Source organism: Pongo pygmaeus, chromosome 1 (genome assembly GCF_028885625.2).
Source record: "Pongo pygmaeus isolate AG05252 chromosome 1, NHGRI_mPonPyg2-v2.0_pri, whole genome shotgun sequence".
Lineage (NCBI taxonomy): Eukaryota > Metazoa > Chordata > Mammalia > Primates > Hominidae > Pongo > Pongo pygmaeus.
The window spans coordinates 26,013,681-26,034,276 of NC_072373.2; the positions used below are offsets into that span (position 1 = coordinate 26,013,681).

Sequence of the window (20,596 nt, forward strand, 5' to 3'; positions counted from 1 at the left end):
AAGTCTTCTGATCACTGCAGCCCAGCCGACAACTTGACTGCAACCTCGCCAGAGGCCTGGAGCCAGATTCCTGATTTCTAGAAACCATGAGATCAAAAATGTTTCCTTGTTTTTTAAGATGCTGAATTTTGGGGTAATTTCATCAATAGAAAAGGAAGCGGTGTGTGTGCTTTAAGTTGCATGTCCCTAGACCCCATCCTGGGCCTACTGAATCTGGTTCCCCAGGGACAGCCTCAGGATGGCCTCACAGTTTGCATTAATATCTCTGGGTACTTTTTCTACTCTCCACAGTTTGAGACCCACTGCTCTTTTTTTATTTTCACTGACTGTCCTCCCTCCCTCACTCCCTCTATTTCTTCCTTCTCCTATAGCACAGGTCCCAAAAGTTCTCTCCAGGGCCTCCTCCCTTTTCATCGTGCACTCCTTAGGCAAGTGCATCTATTCTGTGGCTTTAGCCACAGTCTTGGAGCAGCTCAGGGACCTGCTTCTCTTCCTTGGAGCCCTCTACAAAGCTCGTGAGACTGAGTTTCCAACCGCTTACTGGGTATCTCCATATGGATTTTTTTCTGGCAACTCAAACCCAACATTTCCAACATTGAATTCATAACCATCCTCACAAAATCTCCTTTTTGTTTGCATTCCCTGCTTTTGTTAGTAGGTTTACAGCTCAGTCTCTTAGACTCTAAGTCTTGATGTCATCTTTGCGTTCTCTTTTTCCCTCACCCTCAATACATAGGGGTCCCTGAGATCTTACCATTGCCCCTCTTCAGAGCCTCCCTTGGCTGTGGCTATTGCTCTTGCTCACACCTCATTATCCCTTACCTGGATGGTTGGGAAGCTTCCTCATTGTCTTCTTGTCCTATTCTTTGCCCATCAAAACTTCATGCTTCCTAAAAGCCTAGTATCTGGTTCAACTGATCATGATACTTCCTCACTCAAAATCCTTTGATGCAGTCTATCATTAATGGGCATTTGGGTTAATTCCATGTTGCTATTGTGAATAGCACTGCAATGAACACACGCATGCATGTATCTTTGTAACAGAATGATTTATATTCCTTTGGGTTTACACCCAGTAATGAGATTGCTAGGTCAAATGGTATTTCTGGTTCTAGAAATTCTTTGAGGAATCGCCACACCATCTTCCACAATGGTTGAACTAATAGCATTCCTATTTATCTGCAGCCTCACCAGCATCTATGTGGTACATATACATCATGGAATACTATGTGGCTATAAAGAGGAATAAGATCATGTCCTTTGCAGGGGCATGGATGGAGCTGGAAGCCATTATCCTCAGCAAACTAACACAGGAACAGAAAACCAAACACCACATGTTCTCACTTACACATGGGAGATGAACAATGAGAACACATGGACACAGGGAAGGGAACAACTCACACTGGGGCCTGTCAGGTGGTGGGGGGGTGGGGAAGGGAGAGCATTAGGAAAAATAGCTAATGCATGCTGGGCTTAATACCTAGGTGATGGGTTGATAGGTGCAGCAAACCTGCCTATGTACCCTGGAACTTAAAAAAAATCATTTGATGGCTTCCCACTGTCTTTTGATAAAGTTCAAATTTTTTGGTGTAACCCCAATTAGACGTTCCATCTGTATTTCTGTCAGCCACCTTGCAATCCATCCCTAAACACACATGCTCCCTAGGCACAAAGGGTTGTCCACAATGTCCCAGACATGCCTTGAAGTTTTCCAGATATTTCTCATACTGTTATGATAACTATAGAATTAAAATTCTCCCTTGAGAATAAAAAATCATGATATAAAGCCCATTGCAAGATTTACTTGTGATGCAATCTACAATGGTAGATGTAGTCTGCTCCTGTGTCCTTCCATCCCAGCCCCCAAACCAGCCAGGGAGAAGGCAGGGTAGGGGTGTGGAAGCAAATCCCATCTGGCTTCTGGCTACTTTGTTGCCTTCTGATATGGTTTGGTTCTGTGTCCCCACCCAAATCTCATCTTGAATTATTGCTCCCATAATCCCCACGTGTGATCGGAGGGACCCAGTGAGAGATAATTGAATCATGGAGGCGGGTTTTCCCATGCTGTTTTCATGATAGAAAATAAGTCTCAGCCGGGTGCGGTGGCTCACGTCTGTAATCCCAGCACTTTGGGAGGCTGAGATGGGTGGATCACCTGAGGTTAGGAGTTTGAGACCAGCCTCGCCAATCTGGTGAAACCCCACCCCTACTAAAAATACAAAAATTAGCCGGGCATGGTGGCGGGCACCTGTAATACCCCTACTCAGGAGGCTGAGGCAGGAGAAAGGAGAATCACTTGAACCCGGGAGGTGGAGGTTGCAGTGAGCCAAGAACACACCATTGCACTCCAGCCTGGGTGACAAGAGCAAAACTCTGTCTCAAAAAAAAATGAAAAGAAAAAGAAAATAAGTCTCATGAGACCTTTTGATTTTATAAAGGGCAGTTCCCCTGCACACGCCCTCTTGCCTGCCTCCATGTAAGACATGCTTTGCTCTTCCTTTGCCTTCTACCATGATTGTGAGGCCTCCCCAGTCATGTGGAACTGTGAGTCCATTAAACCTACTTTTCTTTATAAATTACCCAGTCTTGGGTATTTCTTCATAGCAGTATGAAAATGGACTAGTATACCTTCAGATAATGGAAATTTAAAAAGCCCATTCAGCATCCTGTGAGTCTTCATTTGCTTTGGCTACACTGGTGATGCTTTTGTGAAAAGAATTCATTCATTCATTGAGCCAATGAGCATTTATTAACCCTGTCCTAGCCATAGTGGTAGATATAAAGGTTAAGATCCAGTCCTTGTTCTTTTTCAACTTGGATACACCTGCTAGATAGTAGCAGTTGCCAAAGGAAAGATGCTAAAATATCAGAGAACTTCACAGGTTAAAAAAAATCACTTCTGGATTGGAGATGTAGGGAGTGGAGATAAATAATTGCCTATCTCTCTCCACTTGTATATAAGCTCCAGGAGGACAGGAATCTTTGCTTTGTTTAGTTGTATATTTCTAGCATGCAAAGTAGTGCCTGGCACATAGTAGAACTCAATACATATTTGTTGAATGAATAGGTGCCTGAATTAAAAAAATGTATATAAAAGAAACATAGGCCTGGGTTTATGACTATGAGCTCTAAGGCTGAAATAATGTCTATTTGCATTTTTATGGATTTGCATTATCTTCGGCATATTTTAGGCACTCAATAAATTCTGAATGAAAGTGAGTAAGTGATTTCATAGCTGAGTTTTGTTTTCTTCCCACCCCTTTTCTTGGTGTCATTAAGTATTAACCTTCCTGAAGAAAATGTCCATGCCAAGCTGACAGTGGTTTTAAAGGTAAGAGTCTTTAAGAAACCAAAAAAAAAAAAAAAAAAAAAAAGCAGTATGATAGAAAATGAAGGCAGTGTGATAGAAAATGAGATGAAAGAAAAAGGTCAGGAAAATAACATTTTAAAATTTAATTCACTACTGAAAGTATTTTTGAGAGCACTGATTTACTTTTACCTGGTAGTCAACTGAAACGGAAAACATGACTATAGGTGATGATGACGTTGAACCATCCCATTAGCAATATTTGTTTGATTTAATCCAAGAACCAAATATTGCTATACAGACGCCAAAGCTTAAAGTTATTGGAAATATTTTATCCAATTCAGAATTAAATAAAAAAGTGAAAGGCCCAGATAATATTTCTGTTGCTGTTTTTTACCCCAGTGATATAAATTTAACTAGCTGAAATCATATTCTAAGTATCAGATATTTACACCGACTCTGAAGTGGTAACTACCTTTGCCTATTGAAATTACTTGGGGCTTGTTTAATGAGAAGCTTATCCATTAAGAACCCCATTGGATACAGAATTAATTGCTGGGGAAAGCATCAAAAGCAAGAGAACATCATAGTCCTTGCTCTAAAGGAACTTACCAGGTAAGCAGGTGAAACAAATATGAACAAAGCAAGAAAAAAAAGCAAAAAGCAAGAGAACATCATAGTCCTTGCCCTAAAGGAGCTTACTATGTAAGCAGGTAAAACAAATATGAACAAAGCAAGAAAAAAAAAGCAAATAAATTATGAGTGTAGATTAATTTACAGCCCTTTGGTAGAGTCAGCTAGTTGCCCACTGAAACCTGAGCTTCCCTTCAACCTTAGGAACAGCTGTTCCTGGGACTACATTTCTCAGGTCATTTTGCACTTATGTGAGACCATGTGACTAGTTGGCCATGCGACCTCATTATGGTCAATGGAATGAGGGCAGAATAGATGTGGGCCACTTTGGGGCCTGGCCCATATATGCCCTAGTCTTTCTCCCCACGGGCTGATGTAAGAAAAAAATTATATGCATATAATAATACATTATATACAATTATATCTAATTATATAAATATTTATGTATAATATATATTTATATTATATAATATATAATAAATTATTATATCACATATTATATATTATTATATAAAATATATAATTTAAATTTTAAGTAAAATTATACAATATATAATAGAGAAAATTATATATGTTATATATTAATTATACATTTTATATTATAATTAATTGATTATATAATATGATTTTATTATATATTTATATAATTAATTATATTATATTACATATTATATAATAGGTAGTTATATAATATATAATTATATATTATGTAATATATGTTACATATTCTATAATAGATAATTATATATACTGTAATATATGTAAGATAAAAAGATATACATTGTAATGTAGATAACATATATTATATATACACATATGTATTTATATATATTATATAAATATAATATTGTCTTGACCCAAGTTTTGAGGCCCTGGCTTAAGGCTGGTCAGTTCTGCTTCTTGATTTGCTGATTGAGTCCACAACCCCAATCACTAAACCAATTCCCTTTTTGGGCACTCATATGCGGCCACTGCCCTGGTTGCCCCAGGTACCAGAAAACTAGGGGTAACCACTATGCTCCACAGCCCCCTGAAATTACTCAAATTACTCAAATCAGACAGTCCACAGGGAGTTCACAAAACCTAGCTAACCCCATTCCACTTGCCATACATAAGCTGACCCAAATAGCCCTGGCGCAATCTCTGTGTGGCCCTGTGTGGCAGTCTTTTCTTGTTTGGAGCTATAAGTAACAAAGAATTCTACCTTTCATCTATCCAAATGCCTTTGTGGTGTGTCCAGCCATCTTTAAATTTTACTAAACAGCTGAAATGGCAAAGACCAGAAACTCTTGGAAACCATGTGTTGACTGGAACAAAGTTGCTTTCTTCCTGGGTTCCTGAGTGACTGCTGTGCCCCAACTCCACTCATCCTCAACTCCCCCATTCGTGCCCCTCCCTCATCACCCTGGACTGTCCTATGAGAAAGAAACTTCTATTATATTGGAGTCATTACATGTTTTGCCTTATCTGTTATGGCAGTTTAACCCGCCTAATTATCACAGGAAATCAACCAACTTGCAGCTAAGGATATAGTGTGGGATGAGGAAACTTCCAGGGAGGGACAGAGGGGGCTCCTATCCCACCTCCTATGAGGAGGGGAAGCTCTGGAGGGGAGCTCAAGGTTGATCTTAAAATGGCAAACGAGTTTAGCAGTTAACGTTATTGCACATCCCTCCCTTCCTCGTCCAAGTGAAAGCCTTCAGTCCAAGGACTCCTTATGAGACAGATCTTATTATTTCTATTTTTCATGGTATTCTCAAAGTTAACTCCATCTCATTAAGCACCAAGTTCATTCCCACTTTCTACCCTCTTTATCTTTTTTCTCGCATCTCGTGAATTTCAAATTAGTTCCTAATTACCCTAGTATTACATAATCTCCTCACCACCCCCCAAACAATAAAATAAAAGTCATAGCAATAAAACTAAAGTATTTTTGACCACCCATCCCAAACAACTCAATCTGCTCACGCTAACCTGGATGTAACCCCACTGCTGTGAATCATTTCAGACTTTTTTCTTTTGTGTTCATATAAATCCATAGAAAATCTATGGTATTGCCTTTCCGTAAATTGTATCTTGCTGTACACTGTGTTCTACAATTTGCTTCTTTTGCTCAGCAACAATGTTTCACAGAGCTCCTGTTCTTAGGTGGAAATCTAATTTATTCCTAATGGCTACATAGTGTTCCTTAGTATGACTAGACCACAATTTATTTAGTCATTCCGTCACTCAGCTTGTTTCCAATTTTCCACTGTTAGAAAAATATCTGCAGTGAATATCTTTGGACCTACTTTCCTGAGCACTTACTATGTGCTAGGTGCTCTTCAGGTGCTCTTAAGGAATAATGCCATTCCCCTCAATGGTCGTGTGAAGTAAGTACTGGCATTATCTCTGTTTAGTAGACGAAGTATCCAAGTGAATGCATCAGGGTTTCTTTGGGGGTAGATGCTGAACAGTGCAATCGCAGGATCACTTTCCCCTCTTTTTGTTTTTTTTTGAGATGGAGTCTCCCTCTGTCGCCAGGCTGGAGTGCAATGGCGCGATCTTGGCTCACTGCAACCTCTGCCTCCCGAGTTCAAGCAATTCTCCTGCCTCAGCTTCCCAGGTAGCTGGGACTACAGGCACGTGCTGCCACACCCAGCTAATTTTTGTATTTTTAGTAGGGACAGGGTTTCACCATGTTGGCCAGGAAGGTCTTGATCTCTTGACCTCACGATCCACCCACCTCGGCCTCCCAAAGTGCTGGGATTACAGGCGTGAGCCCCTGCGCCCAGCCTCCCCTCCTTGCCAGTGGTGGCCTGTTCTAAAAGTGCCTGGGATTTGTTTTAATTAGGTATGTTAAGACACACAGACGTAGAAATGACTGTCATGAAGGAAAAAGTTTTTCAGAGTCAGAGATGCCTAGAGATGGGAGCATGGCACTCCATGCAGGGCCACGTGGGGAAGCAACAGGTAGGTCTAGAGGCAGAAGGAGGGAGAGTGCGGTGGGGAACATGGACAAGAGCCTTTATTGTAGTTTCACGGGAAGGAATAGGTGAGGCAGTGTAAACAGATTTAAGATGGGCTAGTTTGAATGGTTTCAGCAGACTCTGGGGCATAGGGGCTGTGCCTAGTTGTCTGGTACCTGGACCTGGGGTGATAAGGGCAGGAGAATAGTGGCCCTGAGTGTGACAGCTCATAGAGGAGGGTGTGGGGGGGTGTGGTCTACCATTTCTTTTTTTTTGTTTTGAGACGGAGTCTCACTCTGTCGCCCAGGCTGGAGTGCAGTGGCGCGATCTCGGCTCACTGCAGGCTGTCTTCCGGGTTCACACCATTCTCCTGCCTCAGCATCCTGAGTAGCTGGGACTACAGGTGCCCGCCACCATGCCCGGCTAATTTTTTCTATTTTTTGGTAGAGACGGGGTTTCACTGTGTTAACCAGGATGGTCTCGATCTCCTGACCTCGTAATTCGCCTGCCTTGGCCTCCCAAAGTGCTGGGATTACAGGCGTGAGCCACTGCGCCCAGCCGTGGTCTACTATTTCTAGGAATTGTCTAGTTCTGGGAAGCGCAGCCCCTTGAGGGTCACCAAGGTCCCCAATGTCAAGGCATCAAAATACAGAAAATAAAAGACATGGTCAATATACAGAAATTTACACTCGTACCAGCAGAATATTGGAACTCCCTTTTCCCTGCATTATCACCAAACACCTGATATTATCAAACTTACAGTATTTGTAATCCATCTGATGCGTGAAAACAGTGTCTCTTAATTGGTATTCCCCAATTAATTAATGGTGTTGAGCACCTTTCATGTATCTATGGGCCAATGGTCAATAGTCCCTTTCTGGTTCACCTCTCCAGTTTCTTCCCACCCCTCCATTGTCTTCTCCCTTGGTTTGCAGACACAAGCTACACTTTTCTGCATGGCTTTCTAAGCCCTTCTTGATATGGTCCGAGTGCTTCTCAGAAGTTTTATCTCTTGGCATTTTCCAACTTGCATTCTAAATTCTAACCTTGGTTTCTGTCCCCATCCTTCCCTCCTGACCTTTGCACAAGCTGTTCCTTCTGCCTAGAAAACTCACTGTATGTCCTTTCCCCTTTACTTCTGACTGACACACACACACACACACACACCCTCTACTCATATGACATATGAGGTCACCTCCAGGACCCCTTTCCTGCCACCTTCTCTTATGTACTTTCCAATCACAGCAATTACCCCAAGACTGTGTAATTGCAGGTTTGTCTTTCAACTCTCCCCATAGATTGTAAACTTGTTAAAGATAAGGATTGTGTTTTTGTTTTTGTATCCTCCATACCTGACACAATGACGGAAATATACTTGGTACACAGTAAGCGCACTTCGAATGGAAGGAAGAATGGATGGGAGTGTGACTGAATGAGCTTACTTATCCTGTTCCACACTCTAGCCCCTGAAACTTGTCTCCAAGGCCAAGGCAATGGGTGAAGGTGAATCAGATACTTTGAAAATTCTAGATTTGCACCCAAACACAGCATTTGGTACAATGGTAGCCTCATGTTCTGGTATGTTCTGGGCTCATTAAAGGGTTTGTGGTTGATTGGGTGTATTCCTGGGTGTGCAGGATTGAGGAAAGCCAGAAGAGAAGAACAACTGGCTCCAGTTTGGTTTTCAATGTCAGGAAGAGATTGGTGCAAATGATTTATTTTCCTTTGAATATTAATTAAGAAAAATAAGACACCATCTCTATCTTCATACGGAAGGTGCCATAGACTGCCAGTTTCCCATGTCCCCTCCAATCCATTCTCTTCTTTCTGGTCACCAGGCTGTTCAATAAAGACTGTATTTCCCAGCTTCCCTTGCAGCTAGTTATGGCCATGTGACTAGGTTCCCAGTAATGATATGTGAGAGAGTTAATTTGTGTAACTTCTTCCTCATTTGCCTGAAAGAAAATTGTTGCCTTAGACTTTTCTTTTCTTTCTCCCCGTACCACCCCCTAACGGCTTTCCTTTGGGCTAGACCCCAGAAATGCCAATGATCCAGCTTCAATGATGCAAATGAAGACCTCAGGGAACAACAGAGCAATGAGAGAAGGAACCTAGGTCCCTGAATGACTCTGGAGCAGAGATGCCCCAGACATCTTACCATGCCCCTTACCTCGAATGGTAAGAAATTTACATATATGAGAAATAAACTTCTATTTAAGTTACTATATATTTGGAACACTTTGTTACAACAACTTAGCCCATACTATAACCTACATTTTTCCTCTACCTCTTCCCAAATTTATTATTCTGCCTAGCACTTAACACCATCTAACATATAAAATGTTTTCCTTCTTTTCTTCTCATCTGTCTTCCTTAATTAGAATAGTTCCTGGAAGGCAGGGGTTTTTCAATTAGCAATAATCACCTCAGATAAACTTCATTGGCTATGATACTGTTACTAAACAAAGCTGAAGGCAGGGGTTTTTGTCTTTGTTCCCTGTTGCATTCCCAGCATCTAGAAGAGTGTCCAGTTCATAGTAAGTGCTCAACAAATATATAGAGAGTGAACTATTATTGGCCACCAAAAGTGAAATCATAATGTATGCCACGAGGAAAGAAGAGTGAAAACAGTGGGGAACTTCACGCATGGAGGGTAGAGAGAAGGCGTGTAATCAGAGGAGGGGCACATTCTCTAAGAAAAAAAGCCCCTGGTGCTCTCCTGTGTTTGGGAGGAGGACTCTGAGGCTTTGCTTTAGTTCCTGTCCCCATTAGTATTGGTTCTGGAGTTGGGACAGGAAGAGACAGAAAGTCAGGTTTCCATACCTGCTCCCACTTAATAGGAAGTAAACCATATTCTCTTCTACATTCCATCTACCCTCATTTTCCTTCCTTTTCTTGAGAAAAACACATAACAAAATAAATTCAAGATGACTTATTTTGTAAACTCCCTTAGGTAGAAGGTATTCATAGAAATAGCTGTGGAATGGCAGAAAAACTATTAGGAAGAAGTTGAACTGCCTTAACTTCAAGTCTGAGGCCTTCATTAGCTGGGTGGTCTCCAACAAATGGACTGACCTCCTTTGCCTTCACCATCCTCACCCATGATGAGTATGTTCTTGCTTTATATTTTACACTTTAAAAAATATACCGTATTTTTGTTGTGGGATGTTACAGGCTCAATTGTGTCCCCCCCCAAAATTTATAGGTTGAAGCCCTAACCCCCAGTACTTCAGAACAAGAACATATTTGGAGACAGTGTCTTTAAAAGGGCAGTGAAGTTAGAATGGGGTTGTTAGGGTGTTCCCTAATCGAATATGACTGGTGTCTTTATAAAAAGAGGAGATGACGATGCAGACACAACAGAGGAAAGACCATGTGATCACACGGAGAAGATGGTAGTCTACAAGCAATGTACAGGGACCTCAGAAGGAACCAACCCTGCTGGCACCTTGATCTTGGACCTCTAGCCTCCAGGACTGTGAGAAAATAAATGTCTGTTGTTTATGCCACCCAGTCTGTGGTATTTTGTTTTGGCAGCCCTACAAAAATAATACATGGGATAATGTAGAAAAAGATAATAATAATAACATATGTAATGATAACAATATGTTATGCTGTAGTTGCCCTCCAAATGCTTGTCTTCTTCAGTTGAATTCATAGAAGCAAGTTGTTTAAAATACAGAAAGCAACAGTACTGGCCTGTACTGGTCAGAACCCACAGAGGGAAAGTAGGGCCTCTTTCTGGAAACAAACTTTGATTGTTGGGGGTGGATGATCATCGAGAAACTGGGTCAGAGAAAGGCCACAGGCTGGTGAAAAGTCTAGGAATCGTCGCACTGAAGGAAACGGCTATGCGTGGCCCAGAGAAGAGAAGACTCAAGGGAACACGAAGCCATCTCCAAAGCCATGAGATGCTCTCTTAAGAAAGAGGAATTCTATTTAGCTGCGTGGGCCCACAGAGGAGAGCCAGAATCAGTGGGTAAAGGTTTCAGGGAAGTAGATTTCAGTTCAATATAAGAAAGACTTTTCTAAGAGACCTGCTGGCAAATATAAACAGGCTACCTTGATAAGTATTCAGTGAGGCTGAATGACCACTTATTAGAAATGTCAGAGAGGAAACTCAAGCATAGATCCCATGTTTGGATCAGATAAACTTGAATGTTCCTTTCAGTCCCAACATTCTCTGTAAAATTAGATTGTACTCCAGCCAAAGAACAGATTTCAACAGCACTTGGATATATCTCTTATAATTGTTAAGAACATGTGCATGGTCAACAAATATTTCTGACCGTTGTTGATTTGGTGGATAAAAAGATTTAGAAAATTTACTAAGAAAGAAAAATGGAATAAATATACAAACTGTAGAGGACAGTCACAGGACCTTGGGAAGGTGGATGGTCCCCTACTAAGATTTTGGGGTCCCAAAGTACAAGCTGTAGCAAAACTGGACTTGTGCTAGTCAGAATCTTGTTTATTTTGTGCAAAGTTGCCATCTCAATTTCACACACACGCAAAAACAAAAAACAAAATAACGGAGCTTGATTTATCTACTAAAAGCTAATCTACCCTGAAAGAATATGTTAAAATTACTCCCAGTAAGAGCTGACACAGTAAAAGCTGTAATTTCCCAACTACCATCAGTATGTGAGATTTTGAGAGAGTCGATAGAAGCAAGGGATGATTTGGTAGCTGTATCAGGAACATAGTTTTCATATCCACAAATTGCTACAGAATCATGGAGTGTCACTGGCTCTAAAGTGCGGCCGGTGGACGCCACCTCATTAGCTGACACCTCTTAATCACTGTGGCTGGAATGTGGGCTTCCCTATCTTGAAACCGACCGCGGGCGGTCAGAGCCGGCGGCGAGTGAGAGCTGCAACCACTGCCGGCTGAGCTCCGACACCAGAATTGTCGTAGAGACAGGGGACCGACCAGGCCAACTCTCTCCACTTGGGTCTGGGAGGGCAATTACCACCGACCCCCTTGGCTTCCGATCTATGACCCCGGAAGCCTCCCCTCCTCCAGATACCCAACCTTCTGCGTGTCACCAATCACCCGCCACCCCCGCCTCCCCGCCCAGGGGAGCGCCTCCCAGGCTGAGGCTCCAAGGGCCCCGCGCATCTCCAAGACCCGACAGGGGTCCTCACTCACAACGCCTGCAGCTGGCAGAGGGAAAATACCAAGGGTGCGGGGGAGTGGGAGAGTGTCTCTCAGCCGCCTCAGGTCGTCCTTCGGGCTCCCTGGGGACGCGCAGAGCTTCGGCGGAGGTGGGAGCGGGGAGGGGTTGACGCGGGAAATTAAGAGACTTGGGCAACTGGCGATGCTCAAGTTAACCGGGTCTGTGGCGAGCGTTCTGGAGTTGGGAGCGGCCGGCCGCGCACTCGCCCCGGGTCTGGAGCCACCGCGGCGGCGGTAGTTCTAGGGCGCAGCGCTCTCCCGCGCCGCACCGCGGGCTGGGGGCACCAGACGCCGCGCGGAGGCCGGGGCGGGCACCTGAGCTGGCGCGCAGCCGGGGCAGGGGCCGCAGTACAGCGCCGGGGAAGGGGCGACCGAGCTGCGTGCGTGTGCGAGACCGGCCGCCGGCGCCTCGCGCCCCGACAGGTGCAGGCGCGCGGGCTTCCCATTGGTCGCGGCGGCGGGCCCCTTTCCCCGTCCCCGCCCTCGCCAGTCCCCGGCCCCGCCACGGCGCCGGCCGCGTTGGCAGAGGCGCGTGCTCGCGCGCCCGCGCACCCCTCGCCCCGTCCCCGCCCCCCCACTCACCCCGTCCCCACCCCCTCCCTCTCTCCGCGCCGCCGCCGCCGCGCGCTCGCGAGTTCAGGTAGCGGGCGCGCGGGCGCCTCCGCGGGGGCGCGCGGCCGGGCTCCCGTCCTCCCCCCGCACCCGCCCGCTCGGGGGCGCCTGGGGAGGGAGCGCGCGGGCGGGGGAGCTGGAGCCGGGCGCCGCCGCCGAAGCTTCCGTCTCGCTCGCTCGCGCAGCGGCGGCAGCAGAGGTCGCGCACAGATGCGGGTTAGACTGGCGGGGGGAGGAGGCGGAGGAGGGAAGGAAGCTGCATGCATGAGACCCACAGGTAAGACCGACAGCCCCGGAAGGGTCTTCCATTCCGGGGAGGCGCGCGCAGGCCGGGGAGGGGGAGTTGGTGCCTGGTGCAGCTCCCCAAGGGAGAAATTTTTTTTTTTTTTTTTTTGGACAGCGCAGAGAAATCTCACTGGGGACTGGGGCAGTAGGATCCATCCCAATCCCGAGAAAAACCAGAGAAGTAGCTGGGGGAGACGGTGCCACATTGTGAGATTCCCAGAGTGAAATGTATAGGCCCAGGGAAAAGTGTCTTCTCGGCCCCGAGACGCGGGGAGGCTTTTGACTTTCCTGTGGTGGGCACAGCTGCTGAATCCCGGGGACCGGCGCGGAGCCAATGTGCGCTAACCCCTGCCTTCCCTCCTGTCCTCCATCCCCCAGCACGCGCAGCATCCCACGGCGGCTGTTACTCAGTTCACCCGGCTCGGGGGAAGGCGGGGGACCTCGCCGTGGGAAAGGGGGCGGGGGCCGCGCGGGGGAGGAACCAGGATGGAGCCTGGGAAGCCGAGGCGCCGGGTCCCAGAGCGGAGGAGGGGGAGCGTGGCCCCCCAGCCCGGACAGACTGGCTTATTGTGGTGTTCCGCTTCTGGTTGCAGACTCTTGCAAGCTGGATGCCCTCTGTGGATGAAAGATGTATCATGGAATGAACCCGAGCAATGGAGATGGATTTCTAGAGCAGCAGCAGCAGCAGCAACCTCAGTCCCCCCAGAGACTCTTGGCCGTGATCCTGTGGTTTCAGCTGGCGCTGTGCTTCGGCCCTGCACAGCTCACGGGCGGTGAGTGACCCAGCTGTGATGGGAGGGCCTGGGGATGGCCCAGAGGGGAGAGAGAGCCTAGCTGCCAGGACAGCCCTGCACCCCTCCCCCATACACCCAGACTTCAGGAGGATCTGACAACGCGAGGGTGCTTGCGTCCCAGCCTATGGCCGCCCTTCTCCGAAACCGCTGGAGTTCCCTGAAAATTCTCCTGTGGAGCCCGCACATATTCACACACCCACATTCTGTCTGGAGCTTCCTACCAGCCTCCGGGCCTGGCTTCTCCCAAGGAAAGACAATAAAGCCTGGCCCATTATTCCCACTTTGGCCAAGGAAGCGGGGGCGGGGCAGGGGGGGGTGGGGGGAGTGGGGAGTGGTGTATTTGTGGACCTCTTGCCAATGCCTTCAGCAGATAGAGGTCAGATTTCAGCCTCTGGATTTAAGCAAGAGTTGTAAGAACCACCTTTGAGAATGTGAAGGGTCTGGAAACGTGGTCAGACTGGCTGAGGGGCAGGTTTATTTGAAAGTTAACTTTCCCTTTCCCTGTGTGTGCAGCATGTATGTGTATGTTGGGGGTGTGGAGGAGGTGCAGAGGTATTCTTTCAGGTGTGCCTCTGACAGATTGCTTTGCTCATCGAGGTCTGATTTCGGGGAATAAAGTCAATTGCTCTTCTATGAAGTAGAAGTTAGCTGAAATAAAATTGATAGCCTCAGCCTCCGTGGGCGGCTAATCTATAACATATTTGGTTCTGGGGGAGGGGTATCTTTTGGTTGTGGTAGAGGAAGACAGATGGAGTTCCTGTCTGAATTTCAGAGCCTAGTCTCCCTGCCTCCACTGCTCATTGCTGTCCATCATTCCTGTCCATTGCAAACGTTCTCTAGAGCTTGCTGATGTGGACGTTAAAAGGAGCTGAGATCCTGTTAATATATAAATAAATAATCTTTGGTTGAAAAGCAAGTATTGATTGATATAAATAAACCATTTTAGCTTTTTAAAATATTGCTGTTTCAGAGAATTCAAAGGTGAAAATGGAAAAAAAAATGAGTGAAAAATTAGCAAAAGTGGAGGAGAGGTGTAACAAGTTGGGCTTTAACACAGAGTAATCAATGACCCAGGCATTCCACTTAGACATCTGAAAGATGCCCAGAGTATAAAGGTGTTTATTGCAATGTGCATATGTATCAAAATTAGTGAGAAAACACTTGCTTTGGGTGGACATTGGTTTTTATTTTTATTTTTGTATTTTTTTTTTAAGAAGGAATAACTTTTTGGGTGCTTGTAGTTTTTTATAGAGATTTCTCTGGGACAAGCTTCCTCTTCATGGAGGAAAAGGTCAAGTGTGAGGCCAGGTCAGCACCTGTGCGGCCTGCCAGGGCTCTGGTCCCAGCCTCTGATCTGCCGTGGACACCAGCTCTGCTTCACAGATGAGTGGGAATAGACCGGCAGAACAGTATTGTGTGGATCTGGATCATTTCCTCCCCTCCTGTCTGCTTTTGCCTCCCAGTTCTAGCTTTCATTCTCTCAAACCAGGTCCACATGATTTTCCATCTTCTTGGTCCATTTCTCTTATGTAGATGACAGACTAGTGAATCAAGGTTCGTTTACATTTGTCTTGACTGTTGTTATTGGATGGGTGAGGTCTGAGCACAGCCGAGATTTGTTTTGTGCTCTTGGTTCTGCTCGGTCGTGTTTACAGAGCATCCTCCTCAACATTTCAGAGCTCAGTGTACATCATGGCCACCTCGGTCTTATGACAGTCACCTATAAGATTTCTATAGCATATCTTTTCTCCCTGCCTTCCCAGGGGGGATCATGCCAGGCAAAAATATCCAGAGCCTTGGTGAAGAGGATGGGAGTAAGGGTTGCCTGTCACCTGTCAGTCTCAGAGCTCTTTCTTTTTAGGCACTCGTATGCTGCAGGAAGCTACCCATCAGCTTCGTTTCACTTTGAACTCCTTCAGGCTGAGAGTGTGATTTCTGGAAGAGTATTTATCACTTCACAGTTCCTCTATGAGTAAACTGGACAAGCAAGGGTGGTGGGGGATGTCCTATAGAGTTCACTATACAGAGATTTTCTTTTTTAGGAAAGAAATGCACATGGAGGCTCCAGTAAGGCAATAAAAGCGAATACACCTTAGCTCTAGACTTGTGCTTCTAAAACTTTAATGTGCATACAAATCACCTGGGATCTTGTTAAAAGGTGGATTCTGATTCATTTGGTCTGGAGTGGGGCCTGAGATTCTGCATTTCTAATAAGCTCCCAAGTGAAGCAGTTGCCACTGATCCAAGGACCACACTTTGATTAGCAATGCTTGAGACCAAGGCATTCCTTAAAATAAGTTGCTTCTGCTCCAGACTTTCTGCCATCATTCTCAATTACTAAATGCAAATGCCTGTGAGGAGCAGAAATCTCACCCAATACCTAATCTTCAGGTGATACACAGAGCTGAAAATCAGCCCTCAGAGAGTGCTTTTTTTTCATCCACAAAAAAGGTGTATATTTAATGGACACTGTTCTGAAATGTGGATTTTCATTTCTCATTGCTTTCAATGGAAAAGGAACACCACAATGGCAAGATATAATCATCTCAGCTAGGAGAAAAAAAAAAGCATGTGCCCAGTACAAGTATTGAAGAAAAAGCCTGAACTAGAAAGGCAGAAATTGAGAAAATGATCAAAGAAAAGTAGGAACAGGAACTCCATCAAGAATAATGCTTTGTCTTAGAAAGCCAGAGCTCTGATTCAGTTCTTTGAACCCTAGGGAAGATTTATGAGCCTGACTTGTCCTGAGGTGATGTTTGGGTGGCTCTCTCCAGGTTGTCTTTTGTCATTAAGGAAGAGGGCCCTCATTTGGGGCCACTGAGACCAAATGCTGTGCAAGAACGCATGTTAGGTTGGTGGGGAGATATAGGACCCTGCCGTGCGTGGAATCTGCATGAAGCATGGCTTCAGCCGTTTCTCCCCTTTCTGCCCCAGTACACTTGACCAGAGACCTGCTGGGCTTTGAGGGATGCCCAGAGTGCCCCCCACCCCCAGGCTTCAAGGAAGAGAGCCAAGAGTTTGCTCAACAAGTGACTCCTTTAAGGTGAATTCTTTAGCACATTTCTATATTATAAATAACTCAATCAGGCTCTGCCACTTGATAGTTTTGGGGTCTCAGGACTTGGGAGCCTCAGCTTCCTCATCTATAAAATGAGGATGACGGTGCCTAATTTACAGGGTTGGTGTGAAGATGGAAATCATGTAGGCACTTAGTAAATGTAAATAGTAGTGGGGAGGAGGGGGCTAAGACAATGCCATAATTTTGGAGACTTTTGCTTTATTCGTTCAATAAACATTGAGTGCCTATCCCCTGTCCTGAGCCAAGCAGTGTTGCATAAATGTTCTTTTTACCTAGAACTCTCTCTCGCTCATTTTTTTCTTAAATGAGCAAATTTTCTCAAATTTCTCTCTATCCCCAACTTTTAAATGCCATAACCTCTCTCATATTTCCCTAGTCAGTAAGTTCTTCCCTTACCTGGGCTCCCATTGCACTAGCTGTAACCCTCTATCATAATATTGTCTCATTTACTAGACCACGAGCCCACTGAGGGCAAGAAACTTGACTTTATTCATTTTTGTGTCTCAGGCACCCAGCACAACGTCTGACACACAGTAGATGTTCAGCTAATTTTGATTGAGAGCAAGAAAAAAGATTCCCAAATTACTGCCACACCATTTAGAAAATAATTACCATGAGTGAGTTACTTTTTACAAAAGTGCAAAAGTTTCATGGTAGCTGGGGGCACATCCAATTAATGGTAGCTTATAAGGTTGGAAGGAAAATCAGGAAAGGCTCTAGAGAAGAGGTAGCACTTAGGATAGGATGGTAGGGAGGAAGAGTTCCTCTTAGGTGGAGGGATAGCTCGTGCAAAGGTGTGGAAGGTGGTTACATGATTGGACTCTTCAGGGAGCAGAAAATAGTCTGTTTAATCTGGAATATAGTGTACCTGCCAGGAATCAGTAGGGTAGAAGGAAAAATAGGTTAGAACCTTATTGTAAAAGTCCTAGAAGCTCCAATGGGGGTTCTGAAAGTCACACAGCAGGCAGTGGGGAACCCACTGAAGGGTGGAGAGCAGGAGCAAAATATCATCTGAGCTTGGCTTGTCTTCCTTTCTCTGTTTCTAGGTCTCTGACTCATGCAAACCCCCGGTCCAGCTGCCCTCTCTGCATACCCAAGTCATGGTCCTAGTGCAGCTGAATTGAGCTCCTGGAGCCCTCATTTGGTTCATGTCGCTGTAGTGCTGTGCTCTGTGCCAGCAGGTAGAAACAGATGCTTTCTGACTGACTTAGTGATTTGTAGATGTTAAGTCCTTTGGTTTTATTGAGAAACATTTTCTTACATGGTAGAGTGAAAGCTTTTCATTCAGTGCTACATCTAAAATTCACAATTTCAAACTGCACTTAATCTGTACACAAAGTCTCAGCTCCTCTAACTCTAATGTATGTATCTTCAACAAAAGGCTACCTTAATGTAAGCAGCATGGAGACTCTTTTGATTTATCCAGTGGGTGAAATCTGAAAGCTTTTGGAGGCAGAAGGATTTCATATAACAAGTAGCAAATCTCTTGTCTCAGAGGCCTGAAGAGGCGAGTCGGAGAATCAGTGGTTCTTTAATTTTTGAATGTAATGAAAAATGTAGGTGAAGATCTCTCTCTAGTAAACACTGATTAGATACGTGAAGAAAAGCACCTAAATTATTCTGTTCCTGGTTTCAGAGACATATTTCCAAAGCTTGCAAAAGACCAAGGAGGCTTGCCTTTAGATGGGAAGCTCTGGTATAAACAAGAGCTCTGCATTCTTTATAGGACGGATAGAACTCAAGTTCAGCCTCTGTCCTTAAATTGCCACCTAGCTTTGGTCAAGTGGTATGACTTCCCCTTGACTCAGTTCTTTTCATATCACTAATATTTGATTCTGCGATTACAGGAATTTGATGGATTCTAAAATCTGGGTAAAGGCAGCTCTCTTTTCCCCACCCGTCCATCCATCTTTTTCCAGTGTCTATTGTACATCCTGGGGATACACAGTTAAGGGGATACAGTCCTTGGTCCTGAGAAAACATACAGGTAAGGATTTGTGTCTTCTCAAAAGTTTAAATGCAAAAAGCATGCATAAAATTATTTTTTCACACATATTTTAAATTCGATTTAAAATTCCATGTTAGTGTTATTTATTGATTCTGATGAGAAAAGTGATTTTGCAGACTGCTCCCCTTTATCCTTGCTGTGCTTTGAAAGCTCATTTGCTGTTTGACAATTGAAATAACCACACATAGTAACAGTATGTCTAAATAGATCGTTGGGATCATTGCCTCTGAATTGAGGGGAAGAAAGGGGCAAAAGGATAGACTTTCAAATTTGTATACAAATATGGTCCTGCTTCACCAAAACCAATCACAGTATCTAGGACTGATGGATAGATGTATATTCTTATGTATTTTATTGATTTATTGGTCCATTCTCATAAGAATGAGCTGTTCAACTATTGTTAACCATGGGAGATTGGGAAAAGGGACAAAATTTTCAATTGGCCAACATCTGCGTGATTGATAAAAGTTTCCAAATTGTTAATAATACTTCAATAATAATTGAAGAGTGCTTATTACATACCAACTCAGTTTTCTACACTTTATGTGTAGTAACTCATTTAATTCCTCACAACTGTATGAAGTAGATTTTATTATTTATCCTTATTATATAGAAGAAGAAAAGAAGGCATGGAAAGATTAAGCAACTTGTCCAAGTTCACCTGGCTTACAAGTGGGGCATGGTGACCCAGATTATTCTTTTAATGATAATCTTTCTTTTAGCATGCCAGGGCTTGGAAATCCCAATCCCTAAATACATTTTTTCTTTGTATTGTATTTGATTCAAACATTTTTCTTTAAGCTGAGTTATCAAGTATTTTGGAACACCCCCTGCCCTGAGAGAAGGGAACTCTTTTGTGTTGTGAGCAAAAAGCAGAAAGCATATAAACAGATCAACAACAACAACAACAAGAAAATCCCACAACCCAAGACAAAGTGAAGGCCAGAGTGCCTGAATCTTGGGCTCTGAATGGTGAATGGTAAGAGGACAGAAACCCATGTGCCAGTCCTTTTGTGCCTGTTGGAAGAAGGTAGTCTGAATGGGTTGTGCTTGACTCTTACCTGCTCTGCCAAGGGTGAGTAAACAAGTGGCTGGTTTCTGGGGCCTTCTGCTAGTGACTGTCACTGCCATCACCATTCCCTTCTGATGGTTCTCTGAGCTCTGTTGCTCCCTTAGTGAGAGCCTTCCTAAGAGTGGTTCTTTTTCATGTAACTTGGACAAGCACTTGACAAGTATACAGTTTGCAAGCTGTTTTTAGCTGTATTGCCACCTTTAATTTTCTTAACAACCTAGTAAGATAAGGAAGAGATTTTGAGTATTTCTCTCTCTCTTTTTTGCTTTCTGCCTTTTTTTGTTGTTGTTTGTTAAATTTCAAGAGACATCTTCAGTGAGATTGCTGTCCTAGGGTTCCACAAATATCAGACAAAGCCAGATTAGGAGCAATCTCTTCTATTGGTCAAGACTTTCCTCTTTGTTTCCTCTTTGTCATTTTGATCCAGACTTTGAACTTATCTTCTCAACTGTATGCTGTAGATGAAAATCTAGTTAGTATATGTCAAAAGATAAATGAAAAACAAAATCTGGCCAGGCGCGGTGGCTTATGCCGGTAATCCCAGCACTATGGGAGGGTGCAGTGGGAGAATCACTTGAGCCCAGGAATTTGAGGCTGCAGCGAGCTACGATCGTGCCAGTGCACTCCAGTCTGGGCAACAGAGCAAGACCCTGTCACTGAAAAAAAAAGAAAAAGAAATC

General features: G+C 44.4%; 1 protein-coding gene across 6 annotated transcripts in view; it reads left to right on the forward strand.

The window, feature by feature from the left end:
- The first annotated feature begins 12,769 nt into the window (after positions 1-12,769).
- The window catches only part of SUSD4 (sushi domain containing 4), a 145,880-nt gene continuing 138,053 nt past the window's right edge, over positions 12,770-20,596 (forward strand). For 2 of the 6 annotated variants that reach the window (XM_054451799.2, XM_054451788.2), the window contains exons 1-2: positions 12,788-12,955; positions 13,557-13,736. In XM_054451799.2, coding sequence (XP_054307774.1) covers positions 13,592-13,736 — 145 coding nt within the window. In that variant the 5' untranslated portion in view covers positions 12,788-12,955; positions 13,557-13,591. Of the gene's footprint in view, positions 12,956-13,084; positions 13,171-13,556; positions 13,737-20,596 lie in introns of those variants that run through there. The other 4 variants (XM_054451764.2, XM_054451781.2, XM_054451810.2 and 1 more) reach the window with 4 other exon arrangements.